The sequence below is a fragment of the Tetrao urogallus genome, assembly GCF_951394365.1.
Source record: "Tetrao urogallus genome assembly, chromosome: 3".
NCBI lineage: Eukaryota > Metazoa > Chordata > Aves > Galliformes > Phasianidae > Tetrao > Tetrao urogallus.
In genome coordinates, this window is record NC_136815.1 from 30542028 (window position 1) to 30566837 (window position 24810).

The 24810-nt window shown below is 37.9% G+C and overlaps 1 protein-coding gene across 3 annotated transcripts in view; it reads left to right on the top strand.

Annotated features, from left to right (window-relative positions):
* The window catches only part of STAU2 (staufen double-stranded RNA binding protein 2), a gene marked incomplete at both ends in the record, with an annotated part of 144673 nt that overhangs the window by 23711 nt on the left and 96152 nt on the right, over window positions 1-24810 (top strand). For all 3 annotated transcript variants that reach the window (XM_079533813.1, XM_079533814.1, XM_079533815.1), the window contains 5 exons: window positions 7001-7160; window positions 11328-11435; window positions 17557-17769; window positions 21195-21332; window positions 24599-24730. In XM_079533813.1, the coding sequence (XP_079389939.1) occupies window positions 7001-7160; window positions 11328-11435; window positions 17557-17769; window positions 21195-21332; window positions 24599-24730 (751 nt within the window). The remainder of the gene's footprint in view (window positions 1-7000; window positions 7161-11327; window positions 11436-17556; window positions 17770-21194; window positions 21333-24598; window positions 24731-24810) is intronic.

The following is a 24810-nucleotide window of genomic DNA, read 5'->3' on the forward strand; positions in this document are numbered from 1 at the left end:
ATTCATTTATCATGTGAGAATTATTCAGATGGAAATCTCAAAACAAGATAGTCATCTGATATTAGTAACTATTTGCAAGATAAACTATGAACAACTGATTTGATTGAACCAGAGGAAAGACAAATGTGATTTTTAAGAATGTGTTGATCAAGGTATTTCTGGTAAAGATCTATAAATACTGCTGTTATACAGAGCTCTGTTGGTCTTTCGTAGGGTGTGTCATCCACCAATCTTAACCCTTAAGTTGGGGAGCAGGACCAAGAATAGGAAAGGGCTGTGAGAGGTTGTAAGGACAGTGAGGAGCCTTTAATTAAGCAGAAGGATTCTAAAATACCTCAAGTTGTTCATTTGCAGAACAAAGGCTGTGATGGAATGGAATCCAGGAGAGGACAGCCAGACTGATCCAGGGATAGTGGGCTGTAGTTCTTCAAAGGAGTACTTGGAAAAGTCTTTGTTTCCAGGTATTGGTAAGGACCTGTGGAAAGAACCAGAAGGTAGATCATGTGAAGACAAAAGTGGCTGTGCTGGATGTTTCCCTCTTCAAAACACAGTACTCACATCTGTAAGAAATCCATGTGGCTAATGGACTGCTTAGAAAAATGGGGCACAGCCAGGGAACAGCTGCACTAAGCAACTTGCTCCCCCAGAGAAATTTCAGCTGTTATGGAGAAGAAGTTGCTCATAGCGAATTCTGTTTCCTACTCCACTGCACAGCCTGTGTCTCTGTCTCTGCACTTGCGGAGCTCAGAGCATTTTTCTAGTTGAGCCATGTCTGCAGAACTGCCAGTTTGAACTGGAGTGGAAAAGGAGCTCAAGGGACAAGAACAGAGAACGATCCTTTCAGCATGAAGCTGGCATCTGAAGAATGACTTTCCTGTACCAGTTTGGATGTCATATTTTAGTAGGTTTCATATTGGCCATACCAGTGCTTGTTCCTTTTCACTTTCAATACGAAATGGAAATAGGATAATAATAATTTCTGTAACATTTCCATACAGGGGAGTAATTGGATTTAGTAATTGTTTATTACATAGGTGAAGAATACCTTGACCATCAGAATTTAGACAAAACCTCACTGAAGTTATTAGCTGGAGACAATATCTAAATAAACTTCCTGGTTTCCTTATGCTTCAGCTTGCACTTGTTTTTTAGCCCCTTCTAAGAGTATAGTAACAATATTTATCAGAAACATTTATGCCATTGAGGAATACAGAAAAATGCAGTATGAACACACAGCGCATGCACTAATACTTTATTTGTCTTTGTGTGTGTGGATTTGATGGCCAAGAAGGAAGAGGCCCCAAGGGCTCCTTAGTATGCAATTAATATTTTGGCTAGAAAAGAAGCAGATTGTTTCAGTATGCTTACATGTTATGACATCATATTCCAGTAAAATTATAATGAACAGAATTTTTGTTTGTCTCTGTGGCAAACCAAAATGAGTTTTCTAATTGTCAACAGACCTTGGTGATTTATTTAATTATAGTGGCGCCCGCTCACACCAACTTAGTTAAGGTCTGTCAGCATTTCTGTTATGAACCCCTATTTTTGGGAGTTTATAACTAGTTGTAAATATTTGCTTGTTGCTGAAACTTGGCATTCAAGGTCACAACCATAGAGCAAATACCCTTTTTCGAATTGACTATTCCAAAGTGATACCAGTGGTATTAGCTAAAATGCAGATTTCTTATTCTATGAAACGTAGAGGCAATTAAGAGAACCTGCTTCCCAGACCTCGTATGTGAAGGATCTTCTTAGGGATCTCATGTCCAGAAATGACAGATGAAAATGAACTTGTTTTAATAGGTTATGTATCATCGCTTTTTAATGTATTATCCTTTGTCACGTTCTAATTGAGCATATCATTTCATATCTGTATTGCCTTCTGTTGTCTTCTGTTCTTGTAGTCTTGTCATTTGCATGTGCCTGACAGAGTTTTTGCTCTGTGGATTGTGTCAGTATCACCTGGGAATGTTTGTACGTAAGAATTTTCTCCAGAGCACAATCTTGACCTGTGTGTAGTAGTAGGTATGCAGGGAAATGCATATTATTCAAATGTGGATAGTTCTAAAACCTAATGAGTCTGTGTGTGGTGTGTTGCTGTTTGACATCCTGACTGTTCCAGTTCTATGACTGAACAGACCTGCAGAGGGCTGAGGATTGTAGTGCTTAAGTGCTTGTCACAGAAGTACTGAGCTGGTATGTTACTGTGTAATAGTCAACAAATTCTCTTAGTGTCCAAGATTGGTTTTCAGGCCTTTTGTCAACTCAGGCGTGTGCTGGGAAGGTTTGTTAATGATCAGTGGTAGATACGACATCTTAACTTTGTGTGGTGTTGAATGGGCATGCCTTTCTAGGACCCAGAGTTATTCTGTGCTAAAACTCAGTTTAAACATTGCATTCTGCTTTCAGGCATAATATTATGATTACTTTAAAGGTTTTTGTTAATACAGATTTTATCCTTGCACTGAAAAGCTGAGGATGCTCTGTTTCTATTTCACACGTTCCATGTTGTAGAAAAGCCAATATCCTCACAGATTTAGGCCATCTTCTAAGGATTTCAGGTACTCCTTTGCACTTCCTCAGCAATGTTCACATCATCAGTGCTCTTAACTCAGCTTGAGGCCATGCAGAGCAAGAGAACTTTAATCAAAACCATGTAAAACCTAATCATTCTACCGATGCCAGAGTGCTGCATGAGGCTCTAGAGCCACAGGCTGAATATCATTTTCCATATTATCACATAAATAACTCCCTAAACACCCTTTAAAAGAAAAGGTGAGAAGGGGGTGAGGGAAAAAGTGAGGGCCTACTGTGGGATATGAATCTGTAAAATGGACTTAGGTTTGTAGACTTTCCTCCATTGCTTGTAATGGAGAGAAAGGTAAGTTTAGTAGCTCAACAGGCAGGAACTTCTGATGGATACAGACGTGGAATTTCCCCAAATCTTTTTTTCTGCATAAAGACAATTGTATTGTAATAAGGTGGGATGTGCTATCTACATACCTGCTGGCTTTACTGTATCCTCTGGTATGCTGCAGCCAACAAAGGCAGCAGTTTGCAGAGCAGTTTCCACCTTTTTGTTCTGGATTATCAGGGTGCTTCTTGTGGGAGGACTGCTGGAAACTGTGTAAGGAACTTGAGAGTGCCTCTTGCTGCAGGGAGAGGATAGCTAGAGGAGGCTGCTGCTCCTAGTAAGTTCTGTCAGTCACATCTAATCAAAACATGCATTGAGCTTTTCTTCCAGCTAGCTCGTGACTAGAGAAAGCCAGACACCCTTTCATTGGATATGAAGGAGAAGCCCATAAAAGCACCACTCTCACAGGCAGCCAGCTGAAGGAGCATCTTGCACAGTGCCTCAGACAGAAGGGGGCCAGAAGCTCTGCTGAGGACAGTGTGTGTGTGCTCAATGGTGGTAGTGGCATGCCACGCTGCACGGTTCCTAGCTCCAGCTGGAGCTGTCCCTGATGTATGGAGACTTGAGTCAGATCTCACCCTGGAGGGAAGACGGAGCTCTCCTGATCTCCAGCTGCAGGAGTGCTGGAAGCTGCCATTACCATGTAATGAAAATGCAGGAAGATGTCAGCAAGCTGTGCTGGCATCACTAGAAGTGATGAATGAGGGACTGGTTTGATCTTCTCTGAGACCCTGCAGGTATAAGAGCCTGATTCTCGAAGGAGGAGCAAGGAGAGTCAGTGCTTACTGATCTGGAAGATGGGAAGTCATATGATGATGAAGGCTGGAAGTCTGCAACTTTTGGCATCAAGAGGAAGGCTTCTGCTCCACTGTCAGCTCTGCAACTACCGGTTCAGTGCCACGACAACAAAAAAGGTTCCTGGAGCTCTCAAGCATCCAGCCGAGCTTGAGCCCTGCAGCAACACCAGAAGAATGTGGCATTTTATCACTGGGCAGAATTCTGCTGCTAGAGACAGAGCTCCTCATGTGTGAACCTGACCTCTGTTCAAGATCTGCTGCTTGCCAGGGGCTTGGAAACTGGGGAGTGACTGCCAAGGGTTGTCTGTTCCTTAGTGTACTACCTGCTGCTGATCTCCACTGTGGACACCAAAGATATTGCCAAGTGACATGTGGAGCATAACAGCCATGACTACATGACAACAGAGACTGGATTTTTACAATTGTTGTGCACTCTTTGAGAATCACTGTTTGGAAGAGACGAGACCAGGGGATCTTGCCTTTGGTAGGACAAGCATTAGGCTAAGCAATCTAGTGAATTCAGGGGAGAGGGAGAATGGAATTGATCTACATTCAGGTACAGAATTGATGAACCACGTTAGTAAGCAAAGGCAATGTTGAAAAGAGAGATCCTGAAACAAACAAAACAATGCTAGTGGAGGCCCATCTCAAGTGTATGCACACAAATAAGGACAGTGTGATTTTTTACATCCTTTCTGTGAAATCAGCACTGCTGGATTCCCATCTGAAATGCAAGCATACTAACACACTTAGCACAGGGAACGAATGAGAGGAAAGGGAGGACTTCATGCAGGTGCAAAGCTATAACCTCACTGGAATCACAGACGTATGCTGGATTAGTTCACAAATCAGGAGTGCTATAATTGGTGCATACAGATTCTTTAGGAAGGACAAGCTGGTATGGCAAGGAGAAAGTATTGCGCTTTTTGCAATAGAGTGGTAAGAATACATGGATTTCTGCCAGGGGATGAGGGATGGGACCCCTGATAGTTCATGGGTGGGGATTAGAGGGTAGACCAGTACAAGTAATGTTGTGATGGGTGACTCCTACAGATAGCATGATGAGGATGAAATAGATGAGGCCTTTTTCAAGAACTGGAAGAAGCCTCATTATCCTAGGCCCTGATCCTCATGGAGGACTTTAACTATCTCAGTAACTGTTGGAGGGATAGGGAGTTTACTGTGGACTTCATTTAATGTGATGTATTTTTAAAGAAAACAAAGTCAAAGTCTTCTCAGCAATGCACAACAAAACGTTGAGAAGCAATGGACATGTGTTGCAGCAGGAGAAATTACAGTTACATATATGAGAAAAAAACTCTTCCAGAATGGGTGGTCAAATACTGGAGCAGACTGTCTGGAGATGTTCTGGAATGTGCATCTTTGAAGATACCAAAATACCCTGGACAGTGCCTGAAAAAGATGGTATAACTTCAGAGGTCGACCCTGCTTTTGTCACTGCACTGGACCAGATAACCTCTAGGATCTTTTCCAAGTCAAGTCATTCTATAATTTTATGAAAATTTTACACAAGAAAATGCATTTCTAGGCCTTAATAATTCCCTATAACTGTGTTAAACTGTAAACAGGAAAGCAAAGTAAGTGCCCACTTTCTGCATTCATAAAGGCAACTTAGCTCAGCCCTCCAAGGCCCTATAGCTGGAGGCTTATTGGAGCCAGTATTATGGTTTTCCTCTTTCCGTATAAACATGTTTTTAGAACTTTACACAAAGTTCAGGGACAATAAGAATGGGCTGCTTATTCACAGTTGTTTGAACTTGAAATGTGCTGCTAACAGAAGAAAATGTATTTTGCTTTATAATTGAAACAAATCAGTTACACGTATTAATGAAAAGTCAGTCTTCGTATGAAAGGTCATCACACACAAAAAAAAGGAAAGTATGTTTTAATAAGGAGCTTTTAAGAGGAAGAAGTACTTTGCTGTGTTTTTGAGTGGTTCTAGTATTGTTGCAGTGGATCGAGCTTTTGTCCAAGCTTTCAGAATTTGGGGCTTTTGTATATTATTATAAAGTAGGTACAAGTTATATGTCATAAAGGAGAAAACATTCCTCATATGTGTATATTTTTCCAAGGAAAAAATCTCCAGTGTGTTAGAAGAAACACTAAGGAAAGTTCCTCAGGCAGACCAGACTATCGAATATGAAACTAATTTCCTTACCTGCATAAAATATAATTAAAGGATTTTTTTTTTCAGAATTTTCTGTTAAAAGATTATTATTTTAGCATTAATTACATAAAACTATCTGTTGTAGATTACTTTTTTGTGGTGTTTCTGGGGAATGCATTTTTTCTGTAGAACTCGCTGGTGTAGACAAGCTCTTAGGTTCGTTGTCATGCTCCTTTGGCAGAACCTTCCAAAACCAAGAATGGCGTGCTGACTCTTCATTCCCTGCTAGCAAGGGACAGGTGTCAGAGTAGGGAGCATGAGTTGTGTTAGCTATTTCTGTTACTGAAAGTAGAGATGTTGGAGTTGATGTGAATAAGGGTACTGCTTTCTCTGAGGTATAACTGTGTTAGTTCATAGGAAAACTTTTCAGTTTTTTGCTTTATCTTTCAGTGCCTTTCAAACATATTCAAAACAACAAACTCTGCCATTATGCTTGGAATTTTTTTCTGGTGCAAAAAGGGAAAGCAATGGGTGGTGATTTATGCTTTTCTTTCAGCACCTGCAAAAAAGTTTGGCTACCTTGGTGCTGGAGGAGAGCTTCTCCCTATGCTTTGTTATGCTTTTGGAAGAGAAGTCTTTAACCTCTGCGACAATTTCAATGCTAGAGCTTCAACTAGAGGCCAGAAATATGTTGTCTAGGTCCTTCACTCTCTGCCATCTTACTTTCTCTCTGCTAAACTGTGCAGGCTTGTTGTCCCTGTGGGAGGGTCTTTGTGTTCCTTCTTTCTCTGAGCCACTTGCCCCTGGGACTGGTGTTGCCTCCCAGATGTAACTTCCACTAGGAGATTTCAGTTCTCCTAGGCCTAATTCTCTCAAGGCTTAGGCCAGGAAGACAGCAGCACGAGGCTGTTGACTTGGAACACTGCCCAGCTTGTTGCAGAGGAGTGGAAATAGGGGGTGAAGAGCTGGTGTGCATGTAGGAGCTGCCTTGCTGGTCAATTTTCATGCATTTGAGAGGGCTTACTCTGTGAGCAAAAACAATGTTGTAGTCCTAGCTACCATTCTATATTGCATACAGTGGATGGTTAAAATCTGTAACTTATATTGCTGCTTTTTAACACGTAGAAAGGCATTAACTTGTTCATGACTTCTTTACAGGTATCACTGCCCAGTGCCTAAAATTTTCTATGTCCAGTTAACTGTTGGCAACAGTGAGTTTTTTGGTGAAGGAAAGACTCGCCAAGCTGCTAGACATAATGCTGCAATGAAGGCCCTACAAGCTCTCCAGAATGAGCCTATTCCAGAAAAATTACCTCAGGTTTGTGTTTCAGAAAACATGCCATTCCTAACCTTCATGTTTTGCTACCACGTTCAACAATCTACTTACTAGTTTTTAAGTGTCTAATTTTAAGTGTTCTGTTTTCATATTAGCCCTAAAGGCAAAGAAGAAATGCAAAGAAATCATTAGTGTTGTTTCTTTCTTTATAACTGCACACCTAGCATAGAACAAGACTTCAACAGTGAAAATAAGCAGGCGTTTGAAGATGAAACTGTCCACAGTGTAAGAGTTTATTCCAAAGTCCCGCAGCATGAACTCCCAAGGGTTTATACCAAAAGTCAAGAAAATGTCAATGTAATCAGTGTCTTCATGCAGAATTAATATTAAACAACCGTCGTCCACGAATGTGGTCTTAAGTGACATGTTGCCAGTGTACCTAGGAACATGGCTGAGGTCATTGACGTCTACTGCAAAGCTGTCTGATGGTTTTAGTCTTTCAGCTGTTTGTTCCCTTTTTGAATGATTAGCTTTCTTGGTGCTGTGTGTGTAAGTGGTGTATATTGCTACTTCAAAACGAAAATCGTCATTTTAAAATAAGTTGGCAGAAAAATTAGTCAGAGTAATCTTGGCAAATTGAAAGTGCAAATGAAACCAAAATTATTTTAAAAAATAATAAAATTGCTTAGTCAGATAGGTGAAAAATAATGCATCAGGAGACAATCTTTTTTTCTTATCTTAAATGCAGAGGATAGTACATAGTATAAGAAAGTAAATAATATATGTAAATAATCGGGATGCATACCTGGTTTACGTACAGAGATTTAATAACCTTTGTGTGTATGATATTTACCTAAGAAAAGTAATAATATCTTTAACCTTCATGTCTAGTTGGATCTATTTAGTGTCTGTTTTGATGTGCAGGCTTTTAGGAGATGTCACCATGGCAAATGGAGTTTCCTAAATTCTTGCAGCGTTCTGTATTGCTGTCCCACTCATGAGCTAAGGAAGTAACTTTATTCTCCTCTTCACCTCCATGAAGGTGGTGAAATTGAATCAAATCCACGACTAACTAAGAGAAAAATTAAAGGAGGACTGTCAAAAGAGAATAACGTGTGTTGGGTGTGTTAGGAGTTGCGTGGTAGTGATAAGATCTGTGGGAGTGCTGTGACATTCTGGTGCAGCAACTGAAGGCCGCCTGGGGTGCTGTAGGATCTCAGTAGCAGATGTCTGTGGGCAGGAAAATGAATGAAGTTCCAAGGAAAGCCTGTGTATCTTAGTCAGAGTGAGGCTACTGGTTGTAGGTAGGAACGATGAAAGATCCTCTTTGTCTCTTAAGTGACTCTGGACTACACAGAGATGAATTATATGGGGTTAGGTGCATCTACCCCAAGAAGTGCAGGTTAAGGTGGAATTTAGGGACTCATATTGCCAAGGATTGGGCTCTTCTCTGCTGCTGGTCATGTGAATTGCAGAGTGGAGGGATGTGCCCTCACCATAGGGTTGCACCAGCTTTGTAGAGCTCTGCTTCCTTTAGCAGAACGGAAATGCTGGGATCAGCCAAGGAAGATGTGAGATTCCCCATGCCTCACACATGGATCAGTGCAGTACGCGAGTATGACTGGTTCTGATTGCTTGACTGGTGGAGCTCCCCTCTTCTCTGGCCAGTGCCAGATTGCTTCTGATGAGAGCAGGAAAGGGAGGAGATAGGCCTGCTGAGACCAGGCTGGCCCTGCATCTGAATGGTGAGCCTCGCTGGAATGGGGTCTGTGTAAAATAGCATGCTAAGTAGGTCTTTAACTCTGATCTTCAGAACCCTGTTTGCTTAATGAGGCTTCTGTATAGTCTTCGTTCATCTTGATGACCGCATTTATTTACTTCTTTTTTAACTGCATTAAAGATAAAATCCCCCATCAATATTAAACTGTTAAAGAATATTACCATCTTAGTGCTTCCTTGAGCGAATATATGGAAAGCGTGAGGTGAGTAGAAGCAAGAAATGATCAGCAAGCAGAGCAGGAGCGTAGGTGAATCTGAAACTGCTTACATAAAAGAACTATTGTGTGTCTGCCAAAGCACCTTACTATCTCATAGATTTGAGGCTAAGAAAGGTCTTACAATTAAAGTGTCAGCTCTGGAATGAAGATCAAATTTAAATTCAAAGTACTTGGGACACTCCTGAGCATATTTTATCTTCCTGAAGGTGAGGAAGTTCCAGCTAGTCACTCCACTGTTCTTGGTGAAAGGATATGCAAGGGCTGAAATTTTAAGGGTGGAGGGGATATTCAGTGATTTTCAGTATTAATTCTGTATGGCTCTGTATTATTTTATATTAACTATGCCAGTGACCCCTTTCAGATATAAAATAAATTTGGTGCGAAGCTGAATGTGGCTAAATTCACCTAGCTTTTCTGTCTAATCAGTATTTTCTTATCTTTGCTAAATCTAAAAACAGCTATGAAAAGTCTCTTCCCTCTATGTATTTAGAGATTATGCTTAAGTAATTTTAAATCTTTTTGTAGAACTAATGGTTTCCATAATGTCTTGGTGTAAATTTGTTTTCTTTCCAACCAGCTGTTCATCTGTGTGGCTTTTTTTGTCTGCCTTTCAGATTTTCAGTTTATAAAACACAGACTTAATTGAATACCATATTGTGTAAGATTTTCACTAAAGTTGTTTACAAAATAATGTTACTCCACTATTTGTTTGACGTTCTGTCTACCCGAAGGTACATTTTTGGTTTTTAATATTGTCCTTTTAACTCCATTTCGCTGATTATTCTCAGCAAGTCTGAGTCTTTCACTGAATCAATGCTTTGCCTGTCCTGTAATGATGCACATTCTTGATTTCAGTAGTACTTTACATTTCATTGTGTGAAATGAGCTAGAAGTCCTACATAATTTCATTCTAACTCCCCTTGTTTCTGCTTTACACTGTACCCTTTCTTTTCAGCAGGTTCTGCAGACCTTTATCAGTTTTATTTTGTATGTAGCTGAAGATCAGTGACAGGGATGTAAATTGCTTTTATGGAGGCAAGCATTTAGTGAGACAAAAAATGCTTCAAAGACTGTGTATTGTACCACTGCTGGTGTATTTCTGGTCTTCCTTTTTATTACATGTGGTATATATTAAGAGATAAGAAATGATAGATACAATATTGGTAAATTCCCTTGTTATTCTGAAGAACTTGTTACTTTTTACTGTTATTTTAACTTCAGTATCTGGATTTTGTAGCTGTGCTGGTGGCTGAAGATTTACATCAGGCTTGATTATGTAAGATGGGAGCTCTGCAGGAATCCACCTAGTTCATCTCAAACTTCTTTGATGTTTACCTCCAGTAATAAAAAATTAGGAGTCTGGCCAAAATTACACGTCTGCTGAGAGATCCCAGTTTGAAGCATTCAGGGTACTGCAGTGTGAAAGTAGCTGGAAGATCAACCTCTGTAAACTAAGTAAAATGTAGCCTAGGAGAGTGACACCATAAGGCAGCAGTTGCACGAGATGATATCTGGTCCCTGTGCCAGTGGTTGTCTGAAAAAAATAGTGTTTAACCTAAAGTGCAAAGCAAAGCCAAATTTTATGCAGGATAATGTTTGCGTGTGCCTTTTGTTGTTTTATCTCTAATCCTCTTTGTTTGTTATGTTCCTATGGATAAATAAATAGCTCTCTGTGTTGAGCAAGCTGTTCTCTGTCACTACCTTTTCATACTGGTCATTAATTCCCAGAGGGAAGCCGACAGAGGGGCCGCTAAGCAGCTGGACCTGCTGGGGACACCTGTAACCTGGTGACCCAGTCAAAGCACAGGAGGGTTCACTCTATCCCTTCTGACAGAAGTACTGTCTTCAGTCTTTCTTGAGAAGTACAGGAGACTTTGTCCTTGCTTAGGAGGGGCACCCACAGAGAGGCTGTTAAGCGGGTCACAGGGTCTTTAATACTTGTGTTCAAAGCTTGTATTCAGATGATAATTAGCCATGCCATTTATAAGACTAAAACCCATGGCAGTTGTTTTGCCCTCTATCATTGGTTTATAAAATAATGTGTTTGTGTTCATTTGATATGAAGCATAACTGCTTCATATCTGGCTTCACAGGTCAGTGAGTGGCTGGTAATGGGGTGCTGAGGTGGGGTACCCAACACTGATTCACAGGGTGGTGGAAGAACGCAAAAATGACAGAGAATTTATTATCGTTGTGTACTTTTCATTTTCAGAATGGAGAAACAGGAAAAGAAACAGAAGAAGACAAAGATGCAAACAAGTCTGAGATCAGTGTTGTGTTTGAAATTGCTTTGAAGCGCAATATACCTGTCAGTTTTGAGGTATGTATTCCATATTACCTGTTTGCTGAGAAAGTATTGAAGAATCCAGCACTGCAACTCAACACGGTTAAAAATGACACTTAAATTCATGTAAATTATAAATAAATATCTTCGATACAATCATAGAATATTCTGAGTTGGAAGGGTCCCAAAAGGCTCCATGCAGGAGCACCCAAAATTCAAACCCTATGTATGATGTACAGAGTGACTAGAAGGATACTGTGAGAAACAGTATCAAGAGCTTTGCTGAAATACAAAAAGAAAACATCAACTGGCTTCCTTCCCTTCATCATCTAGGTGCATAATTATCATAAAAAGACATTGAGTTTGTTAAGCATTCACCTTGTGATCCTGTGTTGCCTGTGACCAATGGCCAGATAGTCTTTCAGGTGTTTTTCAGGAATTCCTAGAATAGTCTCTACAATTTTTCCAGGCACCAAAATAAGACTGACAGGGCTGTCCTCTGGAAGATTAAGATTCAGTCCCTGGAGTGGTATGTTGGTATCTATAATGATTGATTTGTATCAGTACCTGAGAAATTGAGCTTCTACTATAGAATGAGACATTCTTTCAGAAAAAGTATAATGCCAATATTTGGCTGGAAACAAGTAAATTGCAGGAAGGCAGTTCATGCATTTTCTGTATAATATTGTGAGATCAGAATTAGTGGCCACACTCAAACTGACTTCAGATAATCTTCAAAGTAGAGTTAAATGAAGTCTTGGCTTTAACTGCAAGTATTCATGCTGTACAAAAGTTCTCAGTAAGAGACTTTGCATCCAGTGTTCTGTTTTCAGAAAGTCAAGGCTTCCTTTCAGTCTTCCACACTGTTTGACACCTGATCTATCTCTGCTTAAGCCTCAGTCTACGAATCTACTTCTTATACCTTTGTTTGCATTAAGTAATTGAGAATTTTTTTTGCTGCATTCATTGAACTACCTGGGGGATTGAGTGATAACAACAGCAGAACTTTTCCAATGAAAAAGTTTTTACACAAGCTGTAAAAATCTAACCTTATGGTGGTAGAAACCACCAGACTTCCAAGCTGTTTGCCAAGCTGTTTTTTTTTTAAATTTTGCTTTTTTAATGCAGAAAAAGTGGATGTATTGTTACACATTTACACTGAGCAAATGTGAAGGACATGGGAAGTGCCTTCACTGGTGATGGTTATTTTCTCGAGGCCTTTTTCATCTTGACATGCATGAACATATTTGCATGTTAAAAAAATATATTCTTAAGTGACATGCTGTACTGCGTGCTTTATGCAGTTACTGATTTTTTTGGCCAGTACTTATGGTTTGGCTGATGTCAACTGAGCTACTTGGTCCTTATTGGAAATTTGAGAAATCACTCATAAGCTAGACAAGGGAGCCAAAGATATTGAGTATTGATTTTGACAAAGAAATTCCTTGGTATAACAAATTTGTATGTATTTCATATATGGGGAATATAACTGCAAAAAAAAAAAAGTATAATATGGACTAATTGGAAAGTTGAGAGAGGAAAGTCTCAAGCATAAAACTGGAGTCTGGGGGTGTTGGCTTATCAATTTGCAACTGCATGGAAAGAATGTAATTCCTGTGTATGATCAATGCAATGGAAAAACATGCCTGTGTTTCAAAAAGGAAGAGAAGAATTAATGCTTCAGTTTTCACACAAGTTATTTTCTACCTTAAGTATTTAAAAATATTTGGAACAGTTCCACAGAAATCAGTACAGTAAAATACAGAGAGGTGAATGGTCACAGATCAAAGAATAGCTTGGATGTTGGAATGGAAAGAGGCGTAGTGCTTTGAATACGTTCCTAACTTTGTCCCTGTGTTTCAACTTATTTAAGGGAGAGAATGAAGGAAGAGACACTTAGTGCAGAAAAAGTCTAATGTGTCCTTTGCCAAAGAATGTTAACAACATTGAAAAAAGACATTTTTTTGCTCTCCTGACAGGTTTTGTGTTATTTCCTGCCCTTAAATCTGAGTATAAGTGACACTTTAAGATAGAATTTTGATTTAACTTGGTACTAGCTTGTATTTCAGTAAGTCTGCTAAGCAATTATGGATAATCCCCAGGATCTGATGTTTCTAATAGGATTTTATTTACAAATGGTTTTGTGTTATTCCAGGCAGGCATCAAAGCTTTCTCCAGCTTGTTTTTGTGCGATGGCTATAAAATGATCTGCCTTCTCTTCGTCTGACGAAGCTTTAGCAAATGTTCCAACAGTGCTGTGTTATGCAACTAATTAATGGTCATAAAGATATGTAAAGTTCTATGTAAACACATTCTCAGAATTGCATAAGGGGTGGAAAATAAGGAGAGCGTGCAGAACCCAGGAGTTCTCTTTTTTTAATGTAACTGTTCAAACTATGCATGGTTTCATTCCAGCTGCTCTGCTAGTATGTTAGGTGCTTGTTCTGTTTGTCCTGTTTTGTATAATGTTTTATATTTTAAATTTTAATTTAATTTTAATTGCCTTGGGGTATTAGGAAGAGTTTTAAAGAATTTCTATCAATTAAATTGCTAACTACAATAAAACCATTCAGTTCTGATAAAAATAATAATAATAATAATAATAATAATAATAATAAAATCTTCATAACACACCTACCATGGATGTATCCTTACTTACCCTTTATTTGTCAACTTTTCAGCCACTATACAACTCTAAAGGCATATGTGGGCAAAATGAGCAATTTTTAAGGAGAGGTACAAAGCTGCTAGGAATTGTCAGAACAGTTCTAAGATTTTACCTCCAATTTCATCCTTTAGCATGAACTGAAATCTTCCTGCATTGGTTCTCTAGCATCATGGATGTTTTTTACTTTCCAAACTTGTTAGTATTGAATTAGGTTGGCTTGGAAGACAAAACTGAAGTCAACAGAGTTAGAAGAACTGTGTAGAAATGGTCCAGTATTCACACCAGGCATCAGATGCCTTAGGATGTTTCAGATTGTTGTTTTATTTCCCGAATTGTTTCTGGTCAAAGTGAGATGAAGGCTCAGTGTTTTGAGCTAGGAGCAGAGCAGATTGATGCTTCTGAAAGGTTGAGAATGTTCTTGGCGAGGAGTTTTGTGCCCATCTAGCTCCTGGTCTCCTGGGCATTAGTCTTTCAGACTGGGTGATGAATGTACTGAGTAGCTCTCATTCGTCTGTTTTAATAAACCATCCAGACTCTTTTTATTTTAAATTGGAAAAATCTGACATGTCAGCCCACACAAGCACATGGAAATATATTGGTATTTTCTAAATAATCATAGATATAGGTGACATGTTTTTACTGACCTGTTCTTTGTCTTCTCTGTTATTTTTTTTTAATGTCCATTTAATCTTGTCATTGTCTTTTGATTTTTATACCTGTAGTCTCTTTAATAATTGAAGCAGCATTGCTCTTTCATTGTAATTGGACTGCTGTTTTTCATTTGTCAGCATGATTCATTAAATTGAGCCAAATTCACTCTTGATGTAACTTGACCTTAGATGAGTTTTGGCCCCATGTGTTTTCTCTTGCTGGAATTATTCTTTAAATCAGTGGAACAGAGAAGAAAAGTGTATTGAACTGTCACCCTTAATCAAATTCTCAGCTTTAAATTAGCCATGATTTGATCCATAGGTCGTATCTTTCAACTGAGGAAATGGTTTAATGTACTAATGCATATAGTGTTCTTGGAGAGCAAAGGCTGAATTTCTTTTAAGTGTTTTGTGTGCCTAGGCTTATAGAACAACTGTTTGAAATCATGTGGAATAAAAAGATCTAAAATCTGAGGTTAACAAAAAATGTTGTTAGGTAAATATTTTTTTGCTAAATTACCAATTTTGGATGTTTAGCTTGATCCAGATCCCATCCGAATTCTATGGGGTTCATTCCATTGACAGTACAGACTTTTTTCATATACTTACTAACAAAGAAACAGTTTTGAATGTTTTCCAGGCAATTATTTACCTTGTGCCACATGCTTAGATGTTTCAAAGATGAAAATTACAGCAGAATACATTGGTTTTATATTCATGCACATGAAAATATAATCAGGTTTTATATTAAAATTCTTTTCCATATATATACTTTTGTGTGCATTTATATATATATATGAGAAAACTTATATAAAACTAATATTTAAGGATCTCAGCAATTATGTTTGTTAAGCAAGTTACGTTGTCCTTTTTCATCTGGTCAATATTTACATTGTTGTATATTTTATTAATGTCCTGCATTGCATATGAGTAGAAACACCTATATAATGCCATTAATAAGACCACAAAAAGATTAAGGACTCTAGTAACATTAATTTAGCCTTACTATTTACAGCTGGCGTGTTGTAAGATTTGGATAGCGCTGTGCAGTAGTCAGTTAGGGTGCATACTAACGACAAAGGAAAGGGCAGTGCTGAAGGATGTAGTGCAGGAACATAGCTCTACTGTGCCTGCAGTGGAATGACCCTGGGTGTTCAGCTTCCCTGGTTTAGGCTGGGGGCCATGAAGGCATGGCCGCTTCTCACACTTCACCTTCAAGTGAAGCAGTGTTGAAAACACTTCTGAAATCATTACCCTGAATCTGAGAGTGGGAACACTCCCGGACTGCAGTGTAAGCGTTGCATGCTGGTAAAGATGCTGCCTTATTCTGTGAAAATGTGGACAAAATGCGGACAGAGTGGTCTGTTAGTCTTCATTTTGTGTCTTTTTATTGAGATATGCTGTGATAATTGTGTTTGCTGGGTGAAAATGCCACAAAAAAGAGTTTAAAAAGAAATACAAGCCTAGGGAGGCCTCATTACAGTGTAACTGCAAAACTAAATAATGCAAGGGACATGACCTTGATAAAAAGAACTTTAATACAAAACATGTTTTAATAATACTAAGGTTGAAGGTTCCAGTCCATTAAAAATACAGTTATTGCACCAAGAAGGCCCTAGCACCTTTACCTCCCTTCTCTTGCACTCAGGCATTATACTTCTTCAGTGGATGGTTTGATGTTACTGTACCTACTGAAAAACATATATTTGTATTGCTTTTGAAGACAATGGAGAGATGTGCCTGTCAGATGCTCTAATCTCTCCTTGCACACATTACATGTACCAAAGATTAAATTAGGTAACTGCTTCCGCCCATCAAACAAAATAACTGAACCTTTTCCCAGATGAGGTCTCTAATTCCCGATAGACATTATCCAGACCAGTAAGTGTTGCGTACATGAATAGATGGCTGCCTTAGCACGTGCAGTACTGTGGTCTGTTGGTAACTACATCCTACCAGCACTGCCTCCTAGGAGGATACCTGTGCATGGAAGAGTGTAGACAGAAAAATACTAAACAAAGGTGCAGAACTTCTCAATTTTATTTTTTCATATTACAACTTTTAGTAGTGGAGGAGTACTTCAAATGCGTTTTCTCATTGTCTTTCATCTTGTGTATATTTGGAAATGGATGAATGAATTAAAATTTCCAGAACCAGTTTCTGTGTGAGTGACGGTGCTTCTCTTGATCATTCCTTTCTGGTGAGAGGGACAGCTGATTGTTGTGGAGACAATGCTATGGCAGCCTTTCTAGTGGGTATGATGTCTCTGAGCTGTGTGCTCTGGCAAGGTAAGAGCTAAGAGCAGGCAGTACTGTCTGCAGCTCGGATAATGTCAAAATTTTGGCCTTTAGGGATGGAAGTTTGGAACTATGTATGAACATTCCAGATTCTAATGATAACAGAAGAAAATGATCAACATATTCAAACAGTGCTGTGTAAGCACAGTTTTGAATATGTTGTATGGAGAGAAAGATTGATGGACCTTCATGAATTGAAATTCTTTAGTATGGGAAGTGCCTTGCAAGAAGACAACAGCAGTCTTGTTTTAAATATGCGTTACTGCTGTATACTGTGTAACTGATATATTCTGAAAATGCAGGTCTACTGTATTTTCTGTGAAACACTGTATATGACAGTTAGATTCATGTTATCCTATCAGCCTTCATTTTCTATCCTCAAACCTGGCACTGCCATTAAGATTCATCTAGATTTTGTGAAAATCCATCTAAATGCTTCCGAGTAGGAGAAGGTATTATATTCATTGGTATTAAGTATGTTGCACAAAAATATAAACATTAGATTATAGGATGATTTGACTCCAAACACTTTTGTTTAAAAGGTGATAAAAGAAAGTGGACCTCCTCACATGAAGAGCTTTGTCACACGAGTTACAGTAGGAGAATTCACTGCAGAAGGAGAAGGGAACAGTAAGAAGCTCTCAAAGAAACGTGCTGCAATGTCTGTCCTTCAAGAGCTGAAGAAGCTTCCTCCTCTTCCTGTGATTGAAAAGCCAAAACTGTACTTCAAAAAACGTCCAAAAACAATATTGAAGGTATGTGTCTACCCTTGTCAGAATTAAGAATACTTGCTGGGAGAGAAACAGTTACTCAGATTTTAAGTCAGTAAAGGCTCATTTGCCATTTTATGTCAATATTGTTACTAATTTGTTTGTATCTCATACCTTACTTATTTATTTAATCCTGACAATGCTGTGAAATTCTCCAATGCAATGGCTGGTAAGGAGCTGTCTCTTAACTGAGCTCACATCACAGCAAGAGTTAGTTCAAGTGTAGTGGAGGATCAAAGCCTCCAAGCAACTCTGCACATTCACGAGGATTTTTAGCATCATCTCCTTTGAGAGGCTTCATTGGAATATATAATGCTTTATCTCAACTCTTTCCTCCTCAGAGAGAGTATATGAAATACTACTGAGAGAGTATATGAAATACTACTCATCTGGAGAAGTGCTGTACAGTCCAGCTTCTTCCCTCATTGAGCTGGATTTGGGAGTTTCCTGCTTTCAACATCAGTCTGTTTTGATTCTGGAGAGATTTAAAAGAAATGCAAGAGTTTGTTCCCATCTCAGCCTAGCATGTCACTTGTCATACTTTCTTCGTTTCATGTGCCTTTGTTAAGGTTAGCATTTGTTTGATAACGTCCTTCAGCTCTCAAAAAAAGGTTGAAAATTTTCTGGAGACCAATTCAAGGAGGACTTGTAGGCTTTGAACTATCTCTCTGTTAAAGTGTATGCAATCCTAGAAGATGTTGATGTGCTTTTTGCTGCACCAATGAGACATCACTTTAGGGTCTCTGGAATCTTCTAAGATCAAGTTTCTTAAATGGTGCTTTTATTCTCGGTGGCAGATTTATTGCTACTTAGAGAATTGAGTTATCCTGCAGTGACTAGCCCTGGTTTGTGTACTCATCCTCAATATGTACAGAAACAAAAGAGCATCTGAAGTAATCAATCCTCCACTTGATCTAACAAAAGCAGCCATAGAGTGTCCATATATTTATGATGCATCACTTCATTGTCTCAGCACTGTGCAGCTAATCGGATTAACCTGTCATCTTTTCAGTCCTTGTGAAGATGCTTTGCAAGTGATCAAAATCTTCTAAGTGATACCTTATTTTAGGAAGTATTATTTTGTGAGGTAATAGTAAACATTTTGTACATGACTTTTCATTGTCTGGCATGTTGGATGGTTGCTTAGACCTGTGCAAAATAATACTGCTTGAAGTATATGTAAAGCATACTTAGCCGTTCAAACTTGTGTTAGATTAGTGATGATCATGGAGAGTTGGGCTGTTAGTGCCTGGTGTTACAGTCACTTTTGATCCCATAGTATGCAGCCTCCAGACAAAAACTACAGGAAATAGCGGGGAACCTTCACATCTAAAACCTATGCTTTGGAGTAATGTTTTAGGGCTTAAATTTCATCTCTGTTTCTGAGAGGGGGAAAAAAAAACCTCTTCAAGTTTTCTGGATTTGATAACAATTGTGACGATACGCAGCTTTTGATGAAATGCACAGCTATGTCCATGGCTTGTATTATGTTAGGTGAGGTAACATCACACCAGGATGATGTGAAGTTTTAAATATAGCTTGAATTCAGTCCTCATTGAGTATTATCAAGAAGGGTACTAAAAATAAATAAATAAATAAATACACAGAAGTGTGACCATTTGAAATCTTCATCCTAAGTACATTAAGAGCAGATTTGTGCAGGAACAACCATCTTGTTTAAGCAAATACTCTGGAGACTGCAAAATCGTAAAACACATGAGTTGTTTCTTAATCTTCCTTATTTTGTTTGCCCTCAAAGCAGGACAAGTGATTTCCCAAGGAAATCTAGGTTAATTAGGTAATTAGCGCCTACTGAAATTCATGGTCTATAATTCTCAAAAACCGCTAGGAAAAAAATAAAAGTTATTAATTCAGAACCACCAATATCAATGCAGCTTTAAGGATCTGAAGGCTGAGAGATCTGAAAAAGGCTGTTTTCTCTGGCCATCTCATTTTGGTACGTTTTGCTCAAGAAGGATGCTAAGGGTGTAACCAAGTGAAAACCTCTTATTTCACTATACACCATTTGCCATTACAGTCTTGAACTGAATTATCCAGAGTTGGTGATGTTAGAAATAGACGTTAGTGAAAATAACCTGATTGTGTAGGAAGCTGCCGTCTTTTGAATATGAAGTCTTCTGAAATGCTTTTCTTGTGTCCGTTCCTTTTAGTTTAACCTGCATGTATTTTGAGCATCACAAAGAATGACAACAATAACTCCTGTATGCTTGTGCATATATTTATGAGCCCGTATCTTATGTCGCGCACTTTATTTAGACTGCTCTCTCTTTGTCTCTGACTGGCTTCTTGCCCACACAGCTGCCCTTGTGCATGACATTGTCTTAATTCTTTCACCTTCATCTTCTCTAACGACTTCAGCGATAACACTATAAGAATTCGCTGCACAGCTTTCTTAATATCATCTCTTAGTTTCTTGACCACTTGTTTGCTTGTTTGAGAAGCTCAAATAAGCACAACTTTGCCTCTTCATTTGTGCTGCAAATGAAGAATAACTTTCACAGTAGCATTAAAACTATTCTACATTCAAACGTCATTTGCATTTTTAAGTTCTTCTGTTGTGTTATGATATTCATCTGTTAAATCAGATGAATGTGTTTGAATCTTAAATTTCTTTTCCTTAGGTTTTACAAACCATATTTTCAAAGTTGTTTGCTTTGGGAGAGAATTCATTATATGAATAGTAACACAAAAAGTATTTCAGAAGTAATACAAATAGATTGTAGAGACTGTGGTTTTTCACCTGTCTGTGCAATCTTGGACAAAAAAAAATTTTGTCCATTTGTTTTCCCCTATCAGATCAGTACTCCCATTATCTGTACATTTTGAAGTATTTTAAATACTTTGTGGGTGACTCATGGTGTGTACCATTTTTAGCTATTGGAGTTTTTTGTATTTTCTAGCTTCACTGCATACAAATATTTTGAGGGTAAATTCCTCTGGCATGCAAACAGAGCAAGCTTTCTCCACTTTTAATTGCATTGTGGGATGGAAGGCAGGAATGTTGAGATGGAAATTATGAGACAAATGCACCTTCCTTTGTTATATGGCAGATCTTTCTTGTTCCCATGTAAAATCAACTCTTCTTAATGTACTGCATGTTCAGCATTCTAGCAGTCTATTTTAAGGATCCCAGGGAAGGGTTGTAGAAATAGGGCAGTGAAATATAATGGATGAATCTGTATTTTGTCTATCTCCACAAGACATTCATAGATAGATTAAGGTGTTAGTAGCTCACCTTTGATAAATATCCATGCTACTTATAACTGTGGCAGACAGTGGGTGGTGTGAAATTTGCTTATTTCTCTTAAAATGAGTATTAGAGGTAGTAAAGCAGCACAGCATATATAATACTGATACATAATGAAATATATCTTTTAAACCTATTTTAGACTGGACCTGAATATGGTCAAGGAATGAATCCTATCAGTCGTCTGGCTCAGATCCAACAGGCCAAAAAGGAGAAGGAGCCAGAGTATGTGCTTCTTTCTGAGAGAGGGATGCCTCGCCGTCGAGAGTTTGTTATGCAGGTACCATCTGCTGTTGTGTCTGAGATAGCGCCCTTGCTCTGTCATGCTCTAACATGATAAAAATGGTGGCGTAACACAAAAGCTGATTCCAGTGTGTTTAGCTTTTTGCTTTACAGTCAGCTATACAACTGGAGTATGAAACATAGTACCTGTGTGAACTTCTTTGCAGTTAGACTACATAATCTTTGAAGGACTCTTCCAATTGAACTACCCTGCCCTATTCCTTCTTTCTTTTGGTGGAAAGAAATAGTTAGGGCCCTATGAAAGTTTTTCTTGTAGTTACATTTTTATACTCTTATTTTTGTTTCACCTAGTGGTTTCTGGCTGCATCCCTAATGCTGCTTTTTGTTCATAATTTAAAATAAAAATACTTCCGTTTTTCTTTTTGAAAGTTTTGCAGTTGTTAATCAGATTGTTGCACTACAAGCAAGTATTTTGAAATATGAAGAATATACTCCATATTACCAAGTGTTTTGGTTTAAAAAAATTAGTACTGTAAATCTTCTAAGAATTCCTTTTAGATTTTCATCTGCTTCGGTACTTTTATTGTTTTTTGAAATATGACAGAAACAGCCTTCTGACACATGTTTTAGCCTCTCCAGTTAATAGATTTGGATATAATACAGTAGGTCATCAATGTTTCTTTGATTTTTAAATTGGAACATTTGCAGGGATTTGGTATAGCCAAACTTATGATATATATTGGAATAATTTTGTGCCGTCCAGAACAGGAAACCTGAGCATGTTTTGACCTGTTGTCCACAAGCCACACCAAAACGTCACTTCTGATCATAAGCAGAGTTTATGATGTACTAGCATTTTCTTCTCAAGAAGAAAAAGTTACATTTTCACTGAAGTCTTTAAATCCTTCCTTCGTGTCTGTCTAGACAGGCTAGCAGTCTTTGTTTCCTTGGATCTCAGTGATAACAATTTATTTTTATCTCTGGGAAAAAAAAAAACATATATATATATACGTATATATATATATATATATACGTATATATATACATATATACGTATACGTACCTATATATATATATATATATATAGGGTTCCTTGTGTTTTAGGTTCTGATTTATGCATATAATCTTGGATTTCCAACTGTTTATGCTATTCAGAAATATTTGAAAAAGACCATATTTTTTGCTGTGCTCAAATCCTGCCCCAGTTAGAGATGGTTCCATGTGGAGTCAGCAAAGTGCTGTGTAACACAGTCCAGTATTAGAATGATGAGCTGAGAATTTGGCTTTCCACTGAAGAATTCTCAGCAGTGGTAAAGCATTTGGCTTGAATAAAAAAAAGAATCTTAAGAGCAGTGAATACGTAAAAGATTCCACTATCTGAGAAGACCTGTGAAGAAAAAAAATCAAAGAAATTTCATAGAGGGTTTGCTTTTCATATATACTTCTAAACACTGTAGCCATATATTTACCCTTTTCTAATTCTTTCACACAAAAACATACTTCTGCTTCTCCTGACTTCAGGAAGTCTCTGTGGATTCATTATGACGTGCAAAAGACCTTATCAGAATATAAAGCCTTTGTATAAACTACTTAAACAGTGTTTTCATTTAATTTAATTGAATGTGGAAGTAAAATATCTAAAGATAATATGTTCATTTTTATCTGTCACACAAAGAGCTAGTTTAGATGTGATGAAATGGATCCAATTACTTGTCCTGACCACTAGATAAACAGAAGAAAACCTCTGATGACATTAGTTGGTGTTCTGTTCCCAAAGTTAATTTCAGAAAGCTCTTTCTCTTTGTAGTCAGGCCTTTAATCCTTGATAGAGGTTATAATAATAGCTAAACCAGTTTTACAGGTCTGAGAAATAGCAGAACGTTGATTTATTGTGGGTTATGTTATAAATTATCATTTTGTCTTGTCCCATTAAGGCCTCTCAGTTTTATTGCATATAAGCTTGTAGTAGATTGGCTGTTTTCTGATTGAAATTTCTGATCTACATAGATCATAAAGGTTTTATATCAAGGTTATTAATATTTCTGTTTTATGTGGTTGAATGTTTTTGTTTAATTATATATGTATTTTGAAGGGATGTTCGTGATCATTTATTTACAACCTCTTCTTTCTGTTTAGAATTAATAGGTATTTGAGTAAAAAAAACTTAAAAGTTTTAGGAAAAAATATGTATGATAATTTGAGGAAAGTGAATAATTATTGAATACCATAAATTACTAAATAACACATACTATTTATTTAAGTGTGCCTGTTTTTGTCATCTTTTAAGCTCAGTACAGAATGCTTCATCTCACTGACCTCTAAGCTTTCTCTTATTCAGATTGCCTTGAGTATTTTATTGTTTTTATTTTATTTTCTGTTTCTTTCTTTTTTTTTTTTTTTAACATGGTTTGGAACCATGTATTATTTCCAGAGATAATTTGGAAAATAAAATACCTTAGTGGACAAACTGAAGTACAGCTATTCAAGAACTTTGAATAATGCAAAAATGAATTGCAGTGACAGTACTAATGCCTCAGATCAGATGCATACAGCCTCAATAGGGTAAGAGTGGTACAAAACTCAAGGAATGAGCTTGAGACTTGAGGATATTCATCATCTATAGTTTGTCTTTTTTTTTTTTTTTTTTTTTTTTTTGACATTTTAACTTGTCTTTGCGGTGTGAAAGGCATCTTGTTTGTTGGAAGTGCTTTGGACAGTACAAACACAGGTCCAGCAGTGAGGGAGCCTTCTTTTCAGAGAAAGTTTTGATAAAAGCTTTCAGGTGTGAAGACGGAAAAAGGAAACGGCTCCTACTCCTGCATTTCTTGCAGTGCAATGAGGTGGAAGGGATGTGAATATAGTTTTCATCCATCTGAAAAACTGCTCTTTTTGAACCACAATCTCTGGGTCACTGTTTGTCTCTCCGTTGCTCAGGATATTGTCCTGCTGACGCTGGCAAGCTGCTGAAGGCTTGTACCAGGGAGTCCAGGTTATTCTAATGTTAGGAGAGAGTGAGAAACATAACTGGGGAAGATGTTCAGCAGAGAGAACGGGATTGACACAGATGTTGGTGGAAAAAAGATAAATAGAAATGTAGCTCTTTGGTATAAATTTGTGGATCTTGAAAAATCCCAACAAGCTTTAAGTTTGGAAGCAATACTGTAATCCACTTTGGTACTGTTCTTACTTTTACAGGATTGAATCTTTATCAGAAGAGCTGATGGTAGGTCAACAAGATTATTGTGTGGCGATGTTAAACGGTCTTGCATTTTTTGTAATTATGATTAATATTTTCTTTTTAAGGTAAAAGTAGGTAATGAGATTACTACTGGAACAGGCCCAAACAAGAAGATAGCTAAAAGAAATGCAGCAGAAGCAATGTTGCTACAGCTGGGTTACAAAGCCTCTACTCCTCTTCAAGACCAGACAGAAAAGGTGAGAACCAATTGTGATGCCAAAATTCTATCTTTGTCTAGATTTCTTAGCCATACCAGCTAATCACTTGGTATGAACAG